General features: G+C 37.1%; 1 protein-coding gene across 1 annotated transcript in view; it reads right to left on the bottom strand.

Moving 5' to 3' along the window:
- SLC2A9 (solute carrier family 2 member 9) overlaps positions 1 to 20,998 on the bottom strand; it is an 82,591-nt gene that overhangs the window by 22,310 nt on the left and 39,283 nt on the right. The window contains exons 8-10 of the mRNA XM_008645139.2: positions 16,429 to 16,539; positions 8,205 to 8,306; positions 6,137 to 6,212 (exon numbers count right to left, since the gene is read on the bottom strand). Of these exons, the coding sequence (XP_008643361.1) occupies positions 6,137 to 6,212; positions 8,205 to 8,306; positions 16,429 to 16,539 (289 nt within the window). The remainder of the gene's footprint in view (positions 1 to 6,136; positions 6,213 to 8,204; positions 8,307 to 16,428; positions 16,540 to 20,998) is intronic.

The raw sequence follows: 20,998 nt of genomic DNA, 5'->3' as shown, positions 1-20,998 counted from the left end.
AGGGAAATGCTACTTGTCCACAGAAATACTTAGAGTGTTAAAGACCAGAATAACTACTTCTAAGATGTTACATGGCGTAAGGCAGTAAAGTCAGAATGCCTGAAGCCACTGTGTAAGACTCAGCCAGAGACTCCTGCTTTCTTCCCTCTAGTGCCCCTGATTTAAAAATAGCAGTTATTGACAGAAATTAAGTCATGGGCTGCATTTTATTGCAGTGAGCAGCTAGAAAATCCCTCTGGCCACATGTGCATCTTTGCAGAAACTGGGGGCTATTAGACAGGTGGAAATAAGGTAAGACTTTATACAGAGGATCAAGCATCTCACTTAGAGATAAATGAAGAACACAAGACTTGAAGATAAAGGAATCCAGGATCGTATTAGATCATCTGGTTCAAATACAATCCTTAGTTGTTTCAGGCAGCATTTAATTTATAGAATATTTTGTTCCATTTCCCCATTTGCTGTTTCTATTGAGAAGCTGATACAGATCTTGGCTCCTGAAGTAGTTAGGAATTTTTCCCAAATTGTATTCTAAATTTATTCATGGCTAGATAGCACCTAAGTTTAGTGTCTTTGTTGCTATTTTCTGCAGCAACACTTGCCTTCAGATTATTCTTCCTTCTCAGTGTTATTTTCCCTTTGGCCTGTGTTCTCAGCCTTTTCTGTTAGACACTATGAAATTTTTCTGTATATTTCCATATAAAAATCTATTTTTTTCATCTTCATGGTAGCCCTTCTTTGCAGCCCTTCTGTTCTACTGCTAGATGAGCAGTTTGTGCTTCAACATTCAGCTCTAAGTCATCTCAAAAATGATGACAAGACGCCTGACAACACAATGAGCATTTTTCACATTACAATTCAGAGACACAATGCGTGACAATATGATGTATTAGGTCTTTAAGAAAACGTGTAAAAGAATGTGCATACGGAGTGTTTATATAAAGCAATCTTTCAAATTACTTAGATAAAATATTATCAGCTATGTGGAAGTCTTTCACGTGATACTTAGAGATATTATTGTTATATTCTTCCTTAGCTAACTGGCATTTTTAAGATATCCTTAAATCCTCATGCTGTTCTGAGTTTCAAAGCCCGTTTTTCTCTCTAAGTCATGCAGGCATATATGTCCCATTCTTAGAAAGGGGCAAAAGATTTCAACAAAATCACTAATCTCAAACTTGAAGCGCCACCAAAACAGCATGGATTTCCAGCACAAAGATGGCTTGAGTTATCATGAGCAGGCAATGGATATAAAATCAACTCAGATTTCTGGAACTTCCATGAGTATTACTTCTTGTTGTAATAAAAGGCAACTTTTCTTTCCAAAGGACTCCAAAGAACTCTTTGGAAGAAGGAACCTTACCACATGCCTTCCTGTGCCCACACTTGCCTGATCTCCCTCCCAGAGGCAGTGGTCAAAGGGTGGGCAACGCATTTGTGCTACACAAGCAGTTTTTACAGATCTTACTGCACAACAGGGTCTGGGGTTATTTCTAATAATTTCCAGTGGTAAAATAAGCCCAGTGCTCCAGTGCACCATGTTTCCAGAGCCAGCAAATTTGCAGAGATTTGAAAGCAACAATACTTGCTCAATTTCTTAAAGAAGGTGGTAAAAGAAGATTGCTTTAAAGCTAGATATTTTATCAAAACAATCTACCTCCTCCCATCCTTCCATTTAAGGACAGGCATCACACCTAACCTCCCCCACCATGGTTTCCTGTCCTTTCTCTGCAGCAGTGCTTTCTCCGCTTATTAGAACTGGATAGAAAGGTGTTACATTTAAACAGAATGTGCTTCTAAGGAAGAAATACCAATAAATAGCTTCGTACAAAGATAATGCATGGAAATGGTTTATGCCAGGTTTCCAAGTCCTCCAGGTCTTGACTGTCTCTTTATTACACTTATTTTCATTAGGAAAATTATCTGGAACTTCATGCCAACGTTGCTGTAATCCCCAATTAATCAGTTAATCAGTTTTTTTCTCTATATGTTCTACTATCTGACACATGTTGACAGGTGGCAGAAAAGCCATTCTCTGGTTGGGAGGATGAAGATTTAATTGTTTTATGTAAATCAGAAAAACTTCGAAACCTGCAAGCCCCTCATCCCAAAATGCATGACAGACCCACTGACAAGTGGGGTCAACATCCCTGCAGGCAAATCAGGAAACTGAATGGAACACATTCTAGGTCAGTTTCCAGGTGTTTGTTTTCTAAACTATTTGGCTGGTGGGTAAAAGGGGATGATCTCCAGCAGGTTTTCTAAAACTACAATGCATATTTTTCAATTCTCCCTCTAAAATCAAAAGTCACTTGCTGGCACAGAAACTGTTGTGAAGGCACAATGGGTGAATGGGGAATTCAAAAAAATAGCTAAAAATAAGCAGAACCTTCTCTTTTTTTTCTCTTTAAGTAATATTTTAGACTATCTTTCTTTAAAGAGATTGATTCTGCAGGGACAGTTGAACATGAGTGTTCAGTCCATGAAGAGGCAGCCACACAGGTTTAACTGAGGAAGTGGGAATAAATCCTAGTTTTTCCTTTTTTCTTAAATATTAACTAAGGCAAAATTAAGGAAGGAAGACATTTCACATGTACCTAAGCCTGTCTATCACTATCCAAATTTCCAAGAATCTGCACATTATTTACCCATTCTGTAAAGGCATTGCAAATCAATGCGTTTGCTCATGATGCATAACTTGAACAGCACAAATGCTCTCTCGAGATCCTGAAAATGTTTCCTTTTTTTCTCTGATTTGTTTTCTCAGTTGATTTTTGGCTTTTTGCTTTTTTGTCTCCTTAGGAGTCAGAAAAAATCCCCTCAGTTTTTCTATCCACTCTTTGCTGGATGACAATTCTTCATTTTAAATGCATCCTATATTTATTTCAGGTCCAGCAAATAACTGGCCTATAATTAACCAAATAGGCACAATGAAGCACCTGTCTGGACCAGCAGTCTATAGAATCTGGCTCCCTAATCTATAGAACAATAAGCAATTTTTGAAGGGTAATTTTCTTTCAGATCACAGATTGACTAAACCTTTACTTTTTAGAAAGTGAAAGCTTTCTGCTGTTTGTCTTTTGACAAAAATGATGAGGTACCAAACAGCACACATGCCTGAACATACCTGTTGTTAGCATTACTGTTTCAGTCCTCAAAAATATCTGCAAGCTGAAAAGCTGTGTTTGGAAAAATGTAACAAAAAACCTCCCTCCTCAGTTTATAATAACAGCTCACCCTTGCTGTAAAGGAGCAGATGGGACTCATGCATATGCTATCAGAAAATGGTTTACATGCCATCTAAGCTATCAAGAAGGTAATAGGTGTTCTAACAAGAGAGAAAATGTGGTTTTAAAGGCAATTTTATGCTCTAGAAAGTTAAAGCAGTTATTTTTATAAGCTCAGATCCTCATGCTATTTGTTATCTTCAGATGGGATGACTTTTCCAAGTACCAATATCTCAATGAACATAAACTAAATTCATCCTAGCTTAAGACTTGTACCTATGGAATCATTACAAACCATGTGTTTGTAGTGTAACTACAGGAGGAATTAAGATACTGAGGATTGACAGTAGTCCCTGTTAAGCAACACAAATGAATGGCAATACTTCTATAAAAGGCTAAAAGTATAAAAAATATGCAGCTTTACAATAAAGAATATATTTTAATTTTCTCGGGGAAAACCTCTTTTCCTACCAGAAAGGTGGGAAAGTTTTTCCTGAACTTGTCTTGTCTCATTAAACCATCAGAGTGCTACAAAAGAACACTAAAGTGTGAAATTTTCCTGCTAAAGGGGTGTCATAAAATATAGCTGAGAAGGTGACAATAAGAAATACCTCTTCATTCCAGAAAAATCTGCATTGATAAGGTAAAAGTTTACAAGATCACAAAAGAGTTGAAAAGGAGGAAGAGGATCAATTGCTTTGTTTCTGTGAGACTTAGAGGGTATCGCACAAAGAATGACAAAGGATGTGTGCGTGAAAGATGGTAGACATAGTTTTCTTTGCCAAAGAATGCTAAAATTTTGTTGTTTCAGACAGAGAATTAGCAAATCCATGGAAGACTAAGAAAGAGTGAGAAGCTATGCCTCAGAAAGACCCTAAGCTGAAAAGAATGTACACTGGTTCTCAAAAAATGTCTCACCTACTTGCCCTGTTTGTATTTTCTCTGGACACTTCCCTACAGCCACTGTAATGGAGAAAAACAGAAGTAAAAGCTATCCAGTTTTGATCTTTGTGTAATAATTAAGGACTCAATATCCTTGGTAGCCTGCTTGACTGCCTAGAAGCAAAAAGCTTTTCCTTACAGTCTCTCTGCATCTTTCTTGTTTCAACACCTGCATTCTGTCTCTCAAGCACCTCGCCGTGCAGCAACAGGAGACTGGCTCTGCCATTGCAACACCCTGCTCATAGGTAGCGGCACTACTCTTAGGTCCCCCAAGCTGTCTCCTCTCAGGCTAAAATAGTCCAGTTCACCCAGTCCCTTCTCACAGGTCTCCTGACACTGACATGGTGACTCTCCAGTGGACTTGTCACAGGCTATTGATGTCTTTCCTGTACAAGGAAGGGCAGAAAACCTGACAGGGTAATTGCACTCAACTATTGAGTTGTGCCTTGTGATACAAAAAGCAGTGGGTGCAAAGCTGATGTCGCACTTCTTGTTCAGAACAAAAAGCATGTGTTCTCTTCTCATTTAATCATATTAAAGCATTACTAATAACGGAAGTTGCCCAGCTAAAAGGTAGGAAAGTAGCTCAAATCTCTTAAGCCCCTCAAAATGGAATAGAGAAGTTTCACTGAAGATAAATCTGCCTCCATTAAAGTCAACTAAAATATTGCTATTGATTTGCAGAGATATCAGAATATGATTCTTCACAACTTCTTCTCAGCAGCTGAAGAGTCAATTACCAAGATTTTCATTAAAAGCAATTCAGTATTATGTACTACCGAGATAGTCCCACTATTCTCACATATGACAAATGTTTGAACACACAGAGGAAAGGTGGAGAGGCCAACTAGGTAGCTACTGGTACATTATGAATGTTCTTTGGCTTTAACAGCACTGAGCACAGTGAAAAACACAACAGAAGCTTTAATTTTAATGAACTTCTGTAGAAAGCAAGCTAGAAATATAAAAAAAAGCTTTTTGTCCACAATGTATCTGCAGATACTTTGCTCAAAATAGATTGCAAAGTACAACACAAATCCTGAATAACATCAATAAAGAGAAAGAAGCTAAATGAAGAACAGCAGAATCCATTTTGAAGAATGGTGAGGTGAAGGAGAAAAGCAGAGGGTTAATCTTCACATGTTGAAAACATGACATGTTAGAACATATTGATTTACAAGTTCTAAAAATAGATGGAACATATCTATAACAGGGAAAAAACTTCAGTTTGTTTCAACTGAGATTTTAAAAGATGTTGCAAGTAGCTGCACTTAAACTCTCTGAGTTTAACACCAGAAGGAAATTTTTAAAGAAGTTTCAAGTCAACATTTGACATTCCTAAGGTATTTAAAATTCAAGAACAGTTCTATTCCACAGAATTCTTTAACATCCCCCCGGTCCCCCATCTCACTCTAACAAACATATGTCAGCAGTACAGTGAACTTAGCGGAACCTGAAATTTGTCCTTACAGAAGGACAAAGAGATTGCTATTTTTTTTTCAGTATTTTCACTGTATGTTGCACAGAAATTAGTGACAATCTCTTTTCCCAGAAATAAGGGGAAAAGAAGTATCTTGGTCTTCTCCCCATTTTTCTCTAAAGCAGCATATTTTTTCCTCAGCTTTTCAAAAGAGGATCCACAGAATTACAGCAGTATTTCATTAGAGTCACATCAAACATCAGCAAGTCTTTATTTCCCCAAATAAACCACGATCAATCAATTAGACCACTTCAGTGGTGGAGATGTATAAACAGCTGATTAATGTTTAATGTGAAACTCCTTACAAAGAAAAAGAGGCAATAAATGGTGCTTAAAAAAACCTCCAAAAACTCAAGGGAACAAGTCTTACTTTCTGGTTTACAGCCAAAGTGAAGTTTTGTACAAGTGATTTGCTAACATAGTGCCAGTGCAAAAACACCTGTCCTTTGATACACAAAGAAACATGAAAAAATATATATAGACATACCTGGTCCAATGCAGAACGATGCAATGATTGCAAGGATGCAAAATATACTGAGGTAAGGAAGCCAGTGCACACTGTTCTGGGTAGACAAAAGACATTAATTTTAAGCATATTGTATGTATTACAAATATTTTTAAAAACTCAAAGACAATAGATAGTGTTTTCCATGATTCTTAATCTATTTCAAAATTTAGTCTGAGGTTACTTTAGAAAATCACTGTATTTCTGTAGGACCTTATTAGATTGTATTTAAAGGCCTTGGTGTCTGTGAAATCTTTGTAGAGAAACACTAGACAAGCTCGTGTACCACAGAGTCCGAACTCTAAAAATTCACAGCTTCTTGTGCTAAAGGTCAAGCCAGCCTGGAACGCATTCAGCACCTCCATCCTCCTCAGGTATTTCAATCATGTTTAAAAAGAGCATCTAGGATGGCCCACAGAGCTTCAGAGTTCACCAGTCAAAGGCTTGGTTGAAGACAGGACAGGCTGACATTTGGTAGGAGGACCAGGCATCTGAACCTCGGCAAAGCATGGGATTTTCAGCCATAATCTGATTTTGCAGACAAGGAAGGCCATGTGTGCTATCTTTCTTCTACTTCTAAGTAGATTTTTCTCTACTGAGACCTCTAAATATCAGGAACTTGAAATTCAAAGAGCAATTCCTGTGGAGTTTGCAGGACACTGTTTCTTGATCATGTACGTGAATGCTTGATTCTAATACTAATAGATGAGAAAAAAATTTGGGTACTCATTTCTTTCTCTCTCCAACAGGTGGGGTTTCCCCTCAGCAAAGTGTGAATGATATTTTTATTAGAATTTTACTATTTTTGAAAATTTTCTAAGATATATGTAAGTGTACTATAACCACCTTGAGTGGCACTGTAAAAATACTCTTGCTAAAGAAAGCAATTATTTTTTTCAGTGTTAAGGAAAAGCCCCCATTTTCTGATGCTCTTTCTCTTCTAGGCTGGGTTATTCCCTTAATTATGTGGAAACTGTGGTCTCCGGGGCATTAAGATTAACCAAAAGGGTTGTAAATATTTCAAAATTATACAATCTGGGGTTCTTGTCTGGAAGCAAATCCAAGGTCTCTGGGAAAGAGAAGGTGCAAATAGATATAAATTCCTCTGAGACTAAGCCTATTTGTACCCTGGTCCTTTGTTCAAAGCAAATCTCTAATACTTAACACATTGAGACCCTTTTGAAAGGAGGTAAAACTGAAAGGCATGCAGACTTCAGGGACTTAAAACAACTGAAGGTCCTCACACACCCAGCTTGGCTTTAAAAGATCTGGAAGGGAATTTTTCACTGGGCATACTAAATATGCAATAACACCTCTCTTCTGGAGGAGAGCTGTCTTACAGCTGTCCTGGCAGGTGTGTGAAGTAAACCTTTATTGTGCTGTACATAGAGGTAAATCAAATAAAACTGCAATGGTGTAGCACAGACCTGCCAGTCAGCCTGACTTACTGACTCTCTTCAAGCAAGAAACGAGATTTGAAAGTCAGATTAATGGCACCACACATGAATGAAAACCAACAGGAAAACACCTTGATGAAACACCACCCAAATCCATGCCATTGCAAATGTCAGTTTTACTTCTTAAAATTCCTTAGGAACACAAACAAACTGTATCTTACATAGATGGAATCTAAAAAGTAAAATTATGCAAACATAGAAATATTTCACTACTGGGGAAAAAGAAAAATCCAAACCTAAAACAGTGATGACATATAAAACATGAAAGAAATGTCAGTGTATTACAAAGATAAACCCACAGAATATGGGTAAACTATTTACTCATGGGTAAAATTGTCTTCATAATAGTTCATGATATGCATAAATCTTTGATTTTAAGAGTCTGAATGTGAGAATGTGAGAAAGTCTCTGTAGTTTTTTAATGCAAAAGCTTTGAAGCAAACAGATTCATAAATTAGTATGCGACCTTTCAATCCTTAGGCCAAACTGATTAAAAGGATTGGCTTATGTAGCAATGTTGAGACAAACCAGTATCTAGCAGGTTTAAGATTGGTAAAAGAGAGAGTAAAAATATATAGTGACCCTAGTGTTACCTGTAAAGTCAGGGAGACGGTGAGTACTGAGAAGAAGACAATCATCAGCCCAAAGCCTCCAATGAGAAGAGGTCTGCGTCCAAGCCGCTCAATAACTAAGCCCTGGAAAACAAAAAGTGGCATTTAACTTTCTTGATAAAGCACTGAAGAACTCGGACCATGAAATATGTTCTCCTAGTAAACAAGAACATCAAAACTAAACCCATGAAGTTTGATTTTACGCTATTGATAAACTATGACATGTTCATAATTGAGCTCACATTTATGTTTACAAAATTCAACCTCCTTGAAAAAACAAGTCAGCATGGTATCCTTATCTGAGACCACCAAAAAAATTGTACATTGATTTAATGGCTTAAAAATATGCATTAATTTCTATGACAATGTTCTTACAATTTGTTTTTTTAAATTTCAGTATGTTGAAGAGAATTATAGTCTCTTGCTTGTGCATTTTGACTATTTCCTAATTTCAACATCTCTCTGAATTTAAGCTTAAAACATTTAAAAATTGAGATTTAAATCTTTTTAGCATAGATTATATCTCAATTAAACTAAATTTTATTTTAAATTTCTTTTTTTTTCAAACATAGAATAAGCATTTAGGCGTGATTTTGGATAGTTAGTGTAATTAGAATATCCAAACAAAATAAATCCATGCAGCAGAAAACGTTGCTCAGACAGGTGAGTTTAATGCTGATACTTGTGCAGTTACACCCATTTTGAATTTATATTTAACACCTGAATATAAATCACAGAATTGGAATACTTATCTGCTAGAGAAAAACACAATGAAGAATTTCTTAAAAAGCTGTAACATGAAACCCTTTGCTAGTCTGACTCATTAAAATAGGCTGATATGTATTTTGTCATAACAGCTGATGTACTTTTCATGTTGATAACTACTAAAATTACTATTTACAGTTGTCTTTCTTATGAGAAAAATAAAATAATTTTATGAAGATTTAAATGTACCACTTCAAATAAGTTAAAGTAGGAATCACAAAACAGTTTGCCGTATCATTATTTACTGAAGACTGAAAGCCATCTTCTACAAGTCCTTTGAGGAAAAGATAAATTGGGCAACTAAAATGAAAACTGGAATAATACCCTTAATTCTGGGAAACAACACACACCACTCCACTGTGAGCATCTAGAAGAAATGTGTTAAAGAAAAGTACAGAGACACCCAGGGACGAAATGCCTTGAGAGGCAAGTGCTTCTTCCTCTGTGTGGGGTTCACCAGTACATTTTAGGACCCGCTTGTCTGTCCTAAACACGTTGATGTTGCACCCTGAGCTGAACTTCCCCACCAGATATGCACTGTGATGCTGCAGATCACTGAAAGCAGCTCTGTGGCAAGATTTTGCATTCTTTAGTTTTTTAAATGGTGAAATATACAAATTTGGACAATTTCCACAGCTTCCACAGTAGAATTATGGAATTTTAAAAAGACCTGCACTCATGTTAGTAAGATTTTATGAGGTCCAAATGTTTCAAAACTGCAACTGCTTCACTGTCAAAACCTCTACAAGATGGCAGGTATTTTCCATTATGATTAATGAATTCATCCCGCAAACACATGCGACCACACATACACTGAACCAAGAGACAACTTTTATGGCTTTGAGGGCTGAAAATTTATTTGATAGGTCTGTCGAAGACCCCTCTTTTGCAACTTCTGCAAGAGACTTCTGCAACAGATGTTTCATATGTAATTTGGCATGAATTACATGTTCAGCAATAAATGCTGCACATCTAATTTGACATACTGTGCTATTTCTCTTATTTTTTTCAATGCTGGATTAATGGTCATGATCAAACAATCTTGTTGTTACACAGCTGAGGGGTTTTACATTAAAACGGGGTAAGGGATGATGTTTCTCTTAGAGGGAAAAAGTTCATAGATGCCTCTCATACAAAACATGGGAAAAATGTGGTATATAGTTTTCACTTGCAAAACAAATTCCAGGCAGGAATAATCCATCCAGTTTGGATTAGGTCTTCCATAATAGCAAGTTTCCCTGGTGAAAACAATGCTGGTTTTTGCAGTTATAAACAGACAATAACTTAATTTTTTAGTTATGATTATACAAATCCAAAGCTTGTTAAATTGCAAAACCCACTAAGATGCTTATGACTCATAAGAAGTGGAAGATGATTCACCAGTTTCCAAGTATTTATAGATCTGAACGCTCCACTGCTATGCACTGGTAACTGTTACCTATTGAAGATCTACAGCAAGTCAAAATATAGTGTACAGTAGAATAACTGAAATAACAAGAAATCCAGTATATGCTCAAGTATATACAAAAGAAGAACATTACAGCTGTTTCCTGTGATAACACCTGAGTTATGTGCCAAGCTGTGCAGGCTGATACTTGTTTATGTGTGATCATAAACATGTGTTTGTAGAAACCTATACCCAGTCATGATGATTAACACAGCTGAAATTACTGAAAATGTGTAAAGAATATTGCAACCAAAATTCTCTTGACACAAACATTTGGTGATAAAAAGACAACTGATATACAAACTACATCAATGGTTCACACAGCTTGCTTTTGTCTGTCAGGAAACACTTGTGAATAAAGAAGCAAATGTCAACCTTTTCACTTGAGTCAGCTGCAGATACCAGGGCTGACACAATGAAAGCAGAGTGCATTAAAATAGATCAGACAAGCTTCTCTGGATAAAATAAATGTGCGAGTTCTACAGTCCAAACAGGAGGTCACTGAATACTATTCCCTACTTCTATCCTGGCCCTAAATTATACTAAGCAAACCCTATCAGGTTTTCTTGATGTCTCAGCTCTGTGAAGAAGTTAGCTCTATAAGTTAATGTCAAGGATAGCCACACCTTTTTTCTCATGTATTTTGGATAAAGGCCTGAGTAAGACTATGACTAGATTCAGACTTAACATAGCAAGCTAACACTGTGTTATTTCCATTTTAAATATCAGGAATAAAATGGATAACCTCATTTATATCACTTTATCACACAATGTGTAGTATCTTGTACCCAGGAAAAGGAGAGGAACAGCAGACTGAGAATTCTAAACTGGGGTTTTTGATTCATATTTTGATGTAAATCCATTAGTCTACTGTATGAATTATTCATTTTAAAATAAAAAAGGGGTTATTGTATTTAAGTATCTAAACCGAAATTTAGAGGTCTAGCATCAACTTTGGCCACGTAAGCACAAGTCTTAAAAAAATCTCTGCCTACAAGGCTCTCACATCAATTTGCCTGTATCTGTATTAAAGCCATGACTGGATAAGATCTTACACATCTCCTGCAGGTACCTGTCTAAAGATTACTCTCAGTAAAGCATGGAATTAATTGCCAAATTTCTAAGCTCAGTCTGAAGTATTTTACAGTGAGGCATCCTTAATCATCTTCACTTGGCAGTGAAATTTTCTATTCACTAATGATGCTCTCCATACTCGATGTCTGCCAGAGCAGCATGGCCAAGATGCAGCCCATGCAAGGACTCATCTCAGCCAGCCCCATTTGCCTCAGCAGTGCTTGGCAACAGCCCCTAGGGTGGCACAAAACCACCCATTTCCTTATTCCTATTCTGTCCCTCCAATAAACTGTAAATATTTCTGAAGCAAAGCTCCTTCTGTTGATGATTTAGTTGTTAAAAGCATTAAGCTGTCATGTTTATGCTATAAAAGCCAGACTAGATCTCAGCCTTGATCGGTGACAGCTTATTGTGGCTGATGTTTTATTTTCAAATGATGGTATTTGATTGCCCCTATGCAGATCATCCTGAATAGATTGATAGAAGAATTACTCAAACCCAATGCTTTTAATCTTCAACAGCAGGAGATACATCTTTAAAACTTTCAATTTCTGAATATATCCTACACAAGAATTTGTGCTACATAAATGCAGCTTTAACCATGTGCACCTTGGGTCTTAGGAGGGGTGTTGTAAGGCAAACCTTCATGATGAGGCTTACTCTCCTGGAAGGCACTACATGGTTACTTCAACACATGCAGTCCTTGTCTATACAAAAGCCCATGTGCATTAAAACAATTAAAAGGAATAATGTCTTCACCTAAAAGCAATCCTGTGGATCAGTTGTGGATTAAGACAGTGTGCATTAACACAGTCTCACTCTGAGTCCACCCTGCAGTGAAAATATGCCCAGATGCCTCCGGCCATTGACAAACGCCATGATCTGAGATGCTGCTTGCCCAGTCTCTTTTCTACAGCTGGCTCTATCTGGGCTATTACAGACCAAAATATTACCTTCAAATTCTGGTAATCCTTGAGCAACTGCTTATCAGGGTGAGGGGAGAAAGAGGGGGAAATGCCATGTTTGCCCCATTCTTGCTGTCTCTACTTATGTCCTACTGGGAATTATGGGTGGGTGAAGGCTGAGTCTGACTCAGTGTGAGCAATGTCACATGGGACTGCATTAAAAGTCTACTAAAAGTCAGATTCTAACATAACTTCCTAGGAACCCTTGAGATTCTACTATTTTTCACCCCATTGTTTTCACTAGCTAAGACTGGCTGTTACTGGAATAGATTTCTTTCTCTTCTTACCACACTGGACCCAGAGTTTCAGTGGAGATATCTTTCATCATCCTTTGGAAACCCTGGAGGAAATGTGTTGGAGATGAGATCACCTATGGAAGCATCTGGAATACCCTTGATTTAAGATTTGCCATGCCCTGAGCAGGGAATCTCTCCTTCTGTGTTGAGATCTATTGACAGTAAAACAAATGCAGAACAAGTCTAAGAGCCCTTTCTCCTGGCATCCTGAAGCTGACTAAATTAATCTCACTAAATAATGCTGGCTTGCCTGACTTCTGTGTGATAATGAAAAGAATTTCCTACATTCTTTTATGGCCTAGTACTGCAATGTGTTTTAACTCATTCCAGGCTTCACACAGCTTGTCTCTGTCACAGGCTTTTAGTAACACCTTCATGCATCACCCTATGGGAAATACTTAGGGCACAGTCTTCTCAGTATAGTCACATCTAGTATTCCTGTGAACATTATAAGAAACCCAAATGTGGTGCCACAGATGGCAAAATTGGATGTGGGATGCTTAATTTGAATAACATTCCCTTTTATTCTATGCTGGTTTCATAGAGGAGGGAAGGAACCCTTTCAGACATTTACTTCTGTCTCCCTTTCCATTCACCCTACTCTTGTGCTAAAGAAAGGCACTGGAAAATTGTTCTCTTTGCCCACTAAGACAACAACTAAAATTAACTTGAATCATTAAAAATTAGAAAATAGTAACAGTAATTAATCTTACTGAAGAATAGCTAAACTTGTGGTAGGCACTTACTTCAGTAGTTGTAGAACAGACTTCTAATAAACACTGAGAATTATTTAAATGTATTCCATCCTGCTTCAAAGAATTGCATCAGATTAGGTAACTTACTGCTGTAACATGTCGATGAGTAGTAAATCTATTCAATATTTCATTCCAGAGGATACAAAACTTCAGAAGCAAACTGAAATTAATGGACACCCTCACTAAAAAGTAATTCTCTAGCCAGTCTTCTAAATCAAATCCGTGTTCAGTACAATGGGTGGAATTCTCTATCATTAACCAAAAAATGTACAGAAAGTTTATATTGTCTCCCTAGAGAGAAGCCAGGGCATCAGGTACACAATGCTAGAACACACATATTTCATGAAGTAAATTAGGAAACATTTGTGTAAACGGGAGTTGCAGCCAAATTATGTGAATGAAAGGAAAATGATGATGCACAAGAGTCATCTTTCAATGTCTTGTTTATATGGCTTTTGCTGGAGAGCAAGAGGGATGGAGCTGTAGGCAAAGCATGCTACAAGAGGGCATATCAAGATCTGAGGCAACACAGTCTGAGGCTATAAAAAGGATGGGATATTAATTGCCTTTCCTCATGGACCACATCAATATTATTACTATTGTGCTGCTGCTCCCAAGAGACGCATTAAAGCAAGGCTTTCAAAATTTTTCAGTTTCAGTATTTTATCTCCTAAATATTACTTTGTTTCTCTGTGAAATACATCTATTTCACTGTTTGCCTTTGGCATTCATATGGGTCTCATCAATGGAGGTCATCAATACCCAAGTACTCTTACTGAGGCTCAATCTCATGATCACCTAATTTATGCATAATGATCACAGATGGTACATGATTTCTAGGGGACCTCTCCAATTGCTATTTAATTTATGAGGAAAGAAACTATACCTCTATAACTGATTACCTCTACTGAAATCCTGGAGTTTATTGTCAGTAAAAACTGGTTTCTGCTAACAAACACAACATAATAAAAAACACCAGGAAAATTAAGCTCTCTTCTTGCTTTCTTCCGTTTCTTCCCTGAATAGGACAGAAGGCATGCACCTGGTTTAACATTTAAGACTGTGAAACAGATTTTTTTAAAATGGCAAAAGGAGATATTGGGAGAGGCTGGGAGTGGGAGGAATCCCCTGTCCACAGTGCTAGGCATGAAAAACTTGAGAGGAAGTCACTTGAATAAATAAGCTGCAAAACCTTCAAGTGGAAAGCTAAATTCATGCTGTTGTTCCTTTAAACAACTGCAACAAAACATTTATGAAGATTAAGGAAATAAAATTAAGTCTAAAAAGCAGCATGTCTTGAACTGAGAAATTGGAAGGAAGCAGAGATATCAATATGTCAGCATTTCCAGAGGCACAGCAGGTAGCATTAACAGAAAAAGTATTAAAAACCCTCTTATTGAGTACGAAACATTACCACACATAGCAGGAGTCAAAGCACACACATCCACCTCATTTGTATGAAGAGAGTGCTCTGAATAAGCCCCATAAACTGACAGCACAGAAGGAATTGAAAAGATAACAGACCGTATTTATAGAAAGGCTTTAATATCATGGAATCATCTCCATGTAATTATCATCTGTTTTCTAATAAAAGAGGCGTATTCTTCACTTGAAACAGTGGCAGAATTATCATTATTATTTTTCCATATATCTTAGACAAAGAAGCGTGTGTGCAGTATCACAAAGAAGAAACTGTAAGAGGTAGGGACTTTCATATTTCTCTATTTCTACCTAATAAAAAGAGTCATAAAATTAAAGTCTCTTTAATTGAAAAAAAAAAGAAAAAAAAGATGATTTAGCCAAAGACAGATTTGTGGAAATTCACAAACATCAGAAGAAGATATTTGTGACCCTGTAGAGTCCTTATGTCCTAGACTATAAGAAAACATACTTGATAGCTGGATTTAGTTTAACATTTTGTAGGTCACAAGTAGTTGCCCTACCACTGAAAAGGATTTTTTATTCATTCTTTTGACATTTAAAAACGCTTGCGGCGGTGTTCAGTATTGTGCAAATACAGTTGGTATAGAATACATGAAGAAAAATTTCTAACAAAGGAAGAAAAGAGTGCTTGCTCCTTTGCAACTTTCCATTCCTAAGAGTTCTCCCATTGTTTCTTATTTATTGCAGTGCAAACATAAATGTATTTCCTTTAGCAATTAATTGTGTAATCACCTACTAAAACTTGGAGATTTAGTTTGCTCATTTAGTGTATTTTTTTTCATAGTCAACTTTTCCATTTTGAAATAGGAAAGAAAAAATTGTGCATGGATAAGTTTTTCTATTAACATCTTTTTCTACATTCAGAGCAGAGCAAAGGACCTGCCCTGGAGCTCACGTATTAGGAAAGGATTTGTCCTAAGGCAGCAGAATTTCACACCACATGGGACTCCTTGTTCTAGCAGGCTGGTATTACTCTTCCACCTCCCTGAGTGGCTGTTTCTGCCAGCCACACTGAACACATGTAGCTGTACTGTGCCTGAGCCTTCTCCAAACAACACTGCCTGCTTCCCAGCAGGCACACGAGAAAACTCTGAGATGTGAATAAACTGCTACCAGGTAAGGTTGTTCTACCAGGTGAAATGATTTATGAGTTACCACTTAATAAACTTTGGCCCTTGCTATTTCTGCCTTCTTCCTCTTCATCCATATAAAGCACTGCAGGACATACCAAATTTTCTGTTCCTTTTATGGAACTAAAATTAAAGAGCATCTTAAAAAAATCATCCCAAGACAAAAATTTGGTTTAGGATTAAAATTAGAAATAATATTTTGAATTGCTTAATCAACCATTACACTTAATAAATATATTATTCTTTTTATATTTTAACCTATACAAGAAAATAAAATCTAATAAAATTTAAATATCAAGCATGCTAATGGATTTTTTATAACCATACTTACAGAAAAAACAGCAGCCAGAGTCTCAACAGCACCAGTACTTAGTGTAACATAGGGGATTGTTTCATGATTGATCCCAGATTCACTAAAGATGTTGTTTGTGTAGTACCAGATCTGTATCAGAGAGAATAAAATGAGTTATTAATCATTATATTTTGAACTAAAATATATTGGTATTCAGTTCAGCCATCTAATGTACTCAAGGCAAAACTTGCTAAAACTCTGAGCATTCCCAAATGACCGAGGGCCGCAGAGGACAGCAAATGAAGGGAAGGTGCAAATTCCAGGTGGATGAGACACAGCGTTGCTGCAACTCCACTTGGAGACCCAGGAAGAATTACAAACAGTTTTAACTCAGTTTAGCTTGATTCACTTTAGGAGTAAATCAAAGAAACTCACTTTAAGCTTGAACAAGAGGATAAAAATAGGTTTTGTGTGGCTTAGCAAGCAGGTTTGTGTAGCTTTATGGAATACTTCAATAGCATGTAACAACACAGGAGAGAACAGGAAAGAGATGTTGAGAGGCACTGAAAAGGATGCTTGTTTTTGGACAGAAGGTGTGAGGTGTATTTCTGCTTTAACCTCACTGGAGTGTGGACATCCGCAATCAAGACATCCCCCTAATCTCTCTTTATTATCCACAGAAAGAAAAGATACTTTTGAGATTAAAATTGCTTGGGGAAAAGTAAAACACTGTTTTTAGGAGGAAATTAACCATAGGCTAGAAGTATCTGTCTCTAATGGACAGAAACACAGGTTGTATAGCCTAGAGGAAGTCAATCATGTTTGGTCAGTAAAACTATATCCAGCAGTGACAATATCCAGGCAGAGAATATATAGTGGCAACATTCTAAAATAGCAAGTTTGGTAAGCATCAGAGTCCCATTCATATCAACTGTGTTTGAAAACCATGTAATATTCATATTTGACTCACGGTGACAGAAAAGAACTAGCCAAAGATTTTGGCTGCCAAAGGGAGCAAGAAGGGGAGACAAAAAGATAATTGATCTAGTAGAAAAAATGAAAAATGATTGAAATAACTGATTACCAAAAGAAAAAAATTCTAAACCACAGGTAATTTATCTGTGAGAACAAAACTCAAAGCCCTGGATAATGATGGCACTAAACATTAAGGTAGCAGTGATATTTCTTCCCATGTGCTCTCCATGGTACAAGCCCTAACAGGGCACACACTGCTAAATAAAGGGCTTGTCAGATGGATGGAAGTGTTATGATTGCAAGAGGAAAACCCTGCTGCCTGCTGGCATATTATGAACATGCTACATCTGTTTATTGAGAAACTAACTCAGCAGTTTCGTAAAAAAAAAAATTCTAAATTCCCAACTAGCCCTTCAGCAAAGCTGCTTGCCCCAGGTCAAAGAGGAAAATCCAACTCTTATTACATAAACCCCAATGACACACTGAGGAGTAAAAAGTCACCTTATCACCTTACAGATAAAGAGAAACTGACTGAAGACTTATGCCTACTGCTGGCACATCAGCTTTCACCAGAACAGATGCAGTGACAAGAAATGATAGCAACAAACTTCTCTATATGAAGTAACCTGCCTTTGTGTAGCACATGCTGGTGTTAATTGTTCATTACCATGCTGACACACAGCACAGACAAACAAAACCAAGTATCAGCTCCCTGTTCCCTCTGAAATGTTTATGCCCACTGATAATTTTTTGGGGACCCAGTGCTCTGACAATGTATTGACTTCCCATATACCTACACAGTATATAAGGAGAACAAAGTAGCACAAAAACTGTGATAAAAATCATTTTATTCTTCATATTACAAGTTACAAGATTGATTTAGTGCAGTAAAGTTAGAAAAATATAATCTAGGCATTTCATCCTTGATATCAGTTTTGTATAGCAGCTAGATCTAAAAATGACAGAGATATTGCAAGTATGCACAACTTAAAAAAGAAGAAAGGGGCCAAAGAGCCACTAAAGCTGTTAACTCATGAATAAAATTTGTCAAAACACAACAACAAGAGCATAAGTTGTTTTGCAAGTGCATGACTGACCACTGATGGTAAGATTAAAAAACTGGCAGAGCAAAACCAGGATGAAATTCACAGATTTATTACTCTCTGTAGCAGCACAAAAATAAATTAGGGTAAAAATTAACTAAATGTACATTTTTCAAAACAGTGAATGTTTTTCAACCTGTGTACCATTAAGGAGAGAAAAAACATCGGCAAATTTATTAGGCATACTTTCTAGGCTAATGATCACTTTTCTAATTTCACTAAAGTTATTTTTCTAACATGCTTTTTGTTAGCTAGTGATTTCATCAGCTAAGAAAATTAGCTAATGATCAGGCTAAAGGTTTTTGAATGAAAGAGTTGTGGAAAATGGTGCAGAAGGCTCAAAACTAAATGGGCAACAGCAGAGACACAGACTGTGTGGCACACTGCGTACTCACTCCTTCCTACACTACCTGGTGCTCTCCACACCAGCAGTGAAGTGCACACCCTTTGCATATTGAAAACATACATTGTTCCACAGATCCATTCCCAGCATAATTTCTTTGCACCCAAAATACAGCCTTAAGAACAGACCTTACAGAAGCCTAGGCATCCCACTTTGGAAATGACTCCCTTATAGTAATATGTCTTACTGTGCATTCCTTGACATGAAAAAGTATAAACATCACCAGTGAAAACTTCACTGTAGTTTTGTGACTTCTTTAGAACTGAGATAAAATGGCGGAAGAGAAATAAATTTATTATGGCTTATATGTATCAGATAAATGTTAGCAGAGTAAAAAGAGACTAATAGAAAATAATTTATTTATGTCAATTTAGGTCAGACTGTCTGGTATTTTGTTGTAATTAAAAACATGAACATGAGCAGAGCTTCACCACGATTTCTGTTCCATGTGGAAACAAACAAATGTACAGTTTTTAAGCAAAAGAAATTTTCATGTGAAGTAAAATCATTAAAAAGAAGCAAGTGTTCTCAGATACCAGCAGGATGATTACAGAACTCTGCCAGTTGGCAATTTCCCTGGAGAACGACCTGAGACTCTCGCCTGAAGGAATCCCAACTTTCCCATATGCCCTGTCCAGATGGTAGTTGTGGAAAAGACCAGACTGACTAACAGGGCAGTACAGACAAAGCAAATGAGTTAGAAGGAGGTTCCCTGCTGGTTAAACCTTACTGATGCTGGCTCACACCCAGCACGTTGGTTCAGATGCACTCAGGCTAAACAAGACCCAGGTTCACCAGCATCTGTCACACCCCAACACCTCTCATCTTGGAGCTTCAGGTGACTTGAGCAGCACCAGCCAGGAAAGGCAAGCAAAAGACACAAGTTTTCAAAGCCTGGTCTCTTAATCAAGTGGCCCAGTTATTTCTCTTGACCTCTCTTTTAATTTTCTTGGTTGAATTATTAACTATTACTAACAACTGTTTAACTAATGCATTTTAGAACACAATTTTCGTGTGAATAATTTTTTTTCATGTTTGGAGATGTTGCATGGGAGGAGAAACAAAGGAATAATAAAAAAGGAAGAGGCTTGAAACAGCCAACTCAACACACAGGTTTCCTGACAGAGACAGTTTTTCTGAGGCATATTTTCAGAAAGTGGCCATCCAATGACACTTTTAAGTAACTGGCATCCATTTTCGACTGGAAATGTCTGACTATCTCCCCACACCCTCACTCAAGCATGAGAGTGTGGCTTTGTTTTGTCACAGAATACTGGAGAATTTTTATCAACCATTAAGTGTCCTCAAAGTCACAAAACTCTTCCATTTCCCCTGAAAATTTATCTGTGACCTTTTTTTTTAGGCAATGTGTTCCATTATTTGAACAGTCTGTATATTACTATAAGTGTCTTTTTATTTCCCTTATGTGCTGACAAATCTTAAAAAGACTGGATGACAAGGTAATTCTGGCTTTTTTCTCAAAAGTGTATCCACAATGAGGAATAAAATAACCTGTCATTAACGCAGAAATCCTACCATTAGGAGAAAACACTACCTATACATATGTTATTATAGTTTACCCCACAGGATGAAAAAACTCTTCTAATTCCCTCCTAGTATTTTGTAAAAAGCTTTTAGATTCCAGAATTCCACTTGCATTAATATTTTAAATGATCTTGGACAAATTACCTTCTATTTGGAGTTTTAAAGCTATAGAGATACCTGAGATAAGCCAGAGCTAGTGTTCATAGATACAAAAGCACATAGACCTGGCGAGAAAATCTAGCTGGCCTGTGCTGCAGAGCCACAGTGAGAATTCCTTGCAGCAGCAAGAACGTTGCTTTTCATATCTATAAGCCAGTAATACCTTTGAACTATGAAAAAAACCCCTTTCCCTTTCAGGTGCTTAATGAGAGTACTTCTTTTGTGCAGCATAAAGCATCTAAGCCAGATGTCACAAGCTGCAGCCAGGATAGCTCTGGCTGGATGTAAAGAAAACACTTTTTGCAATGTAAGTGGTGTAAACACCTGGCAGAGGTTGCCCAGGAAGGTTCTACCCTCTCCACCCTTGAATATGTTTAAAAGTCAATTGCACAAACCCCTCTGTAGCCTGAGCCAACCCTGAAGT

The sequence above is a fragment of the Corvus brachyrhynchos genome, unplaced genomic scaffold, assembly GCF_000691975.1.
Source record: "Corvus brachyrhynchos isolate BGI_N302 unplaced genomic scaffold, ASM69197v1 scaffold80, whole genome shotgun sequence".
In the NCBI taxonomy this organism is placed as follows: domain Eukaryota; kingdom Metazoa; phylum Chordata; class Aves; order Passeriformes; family Corvidae; genus Corvus; species Corvus brachyrhynchos.
The sequence above is the reverse complement of the archived record's forward strand: the minus strand, read 5'-3'. Positions and strand labels throughout refer to the sequence as shown.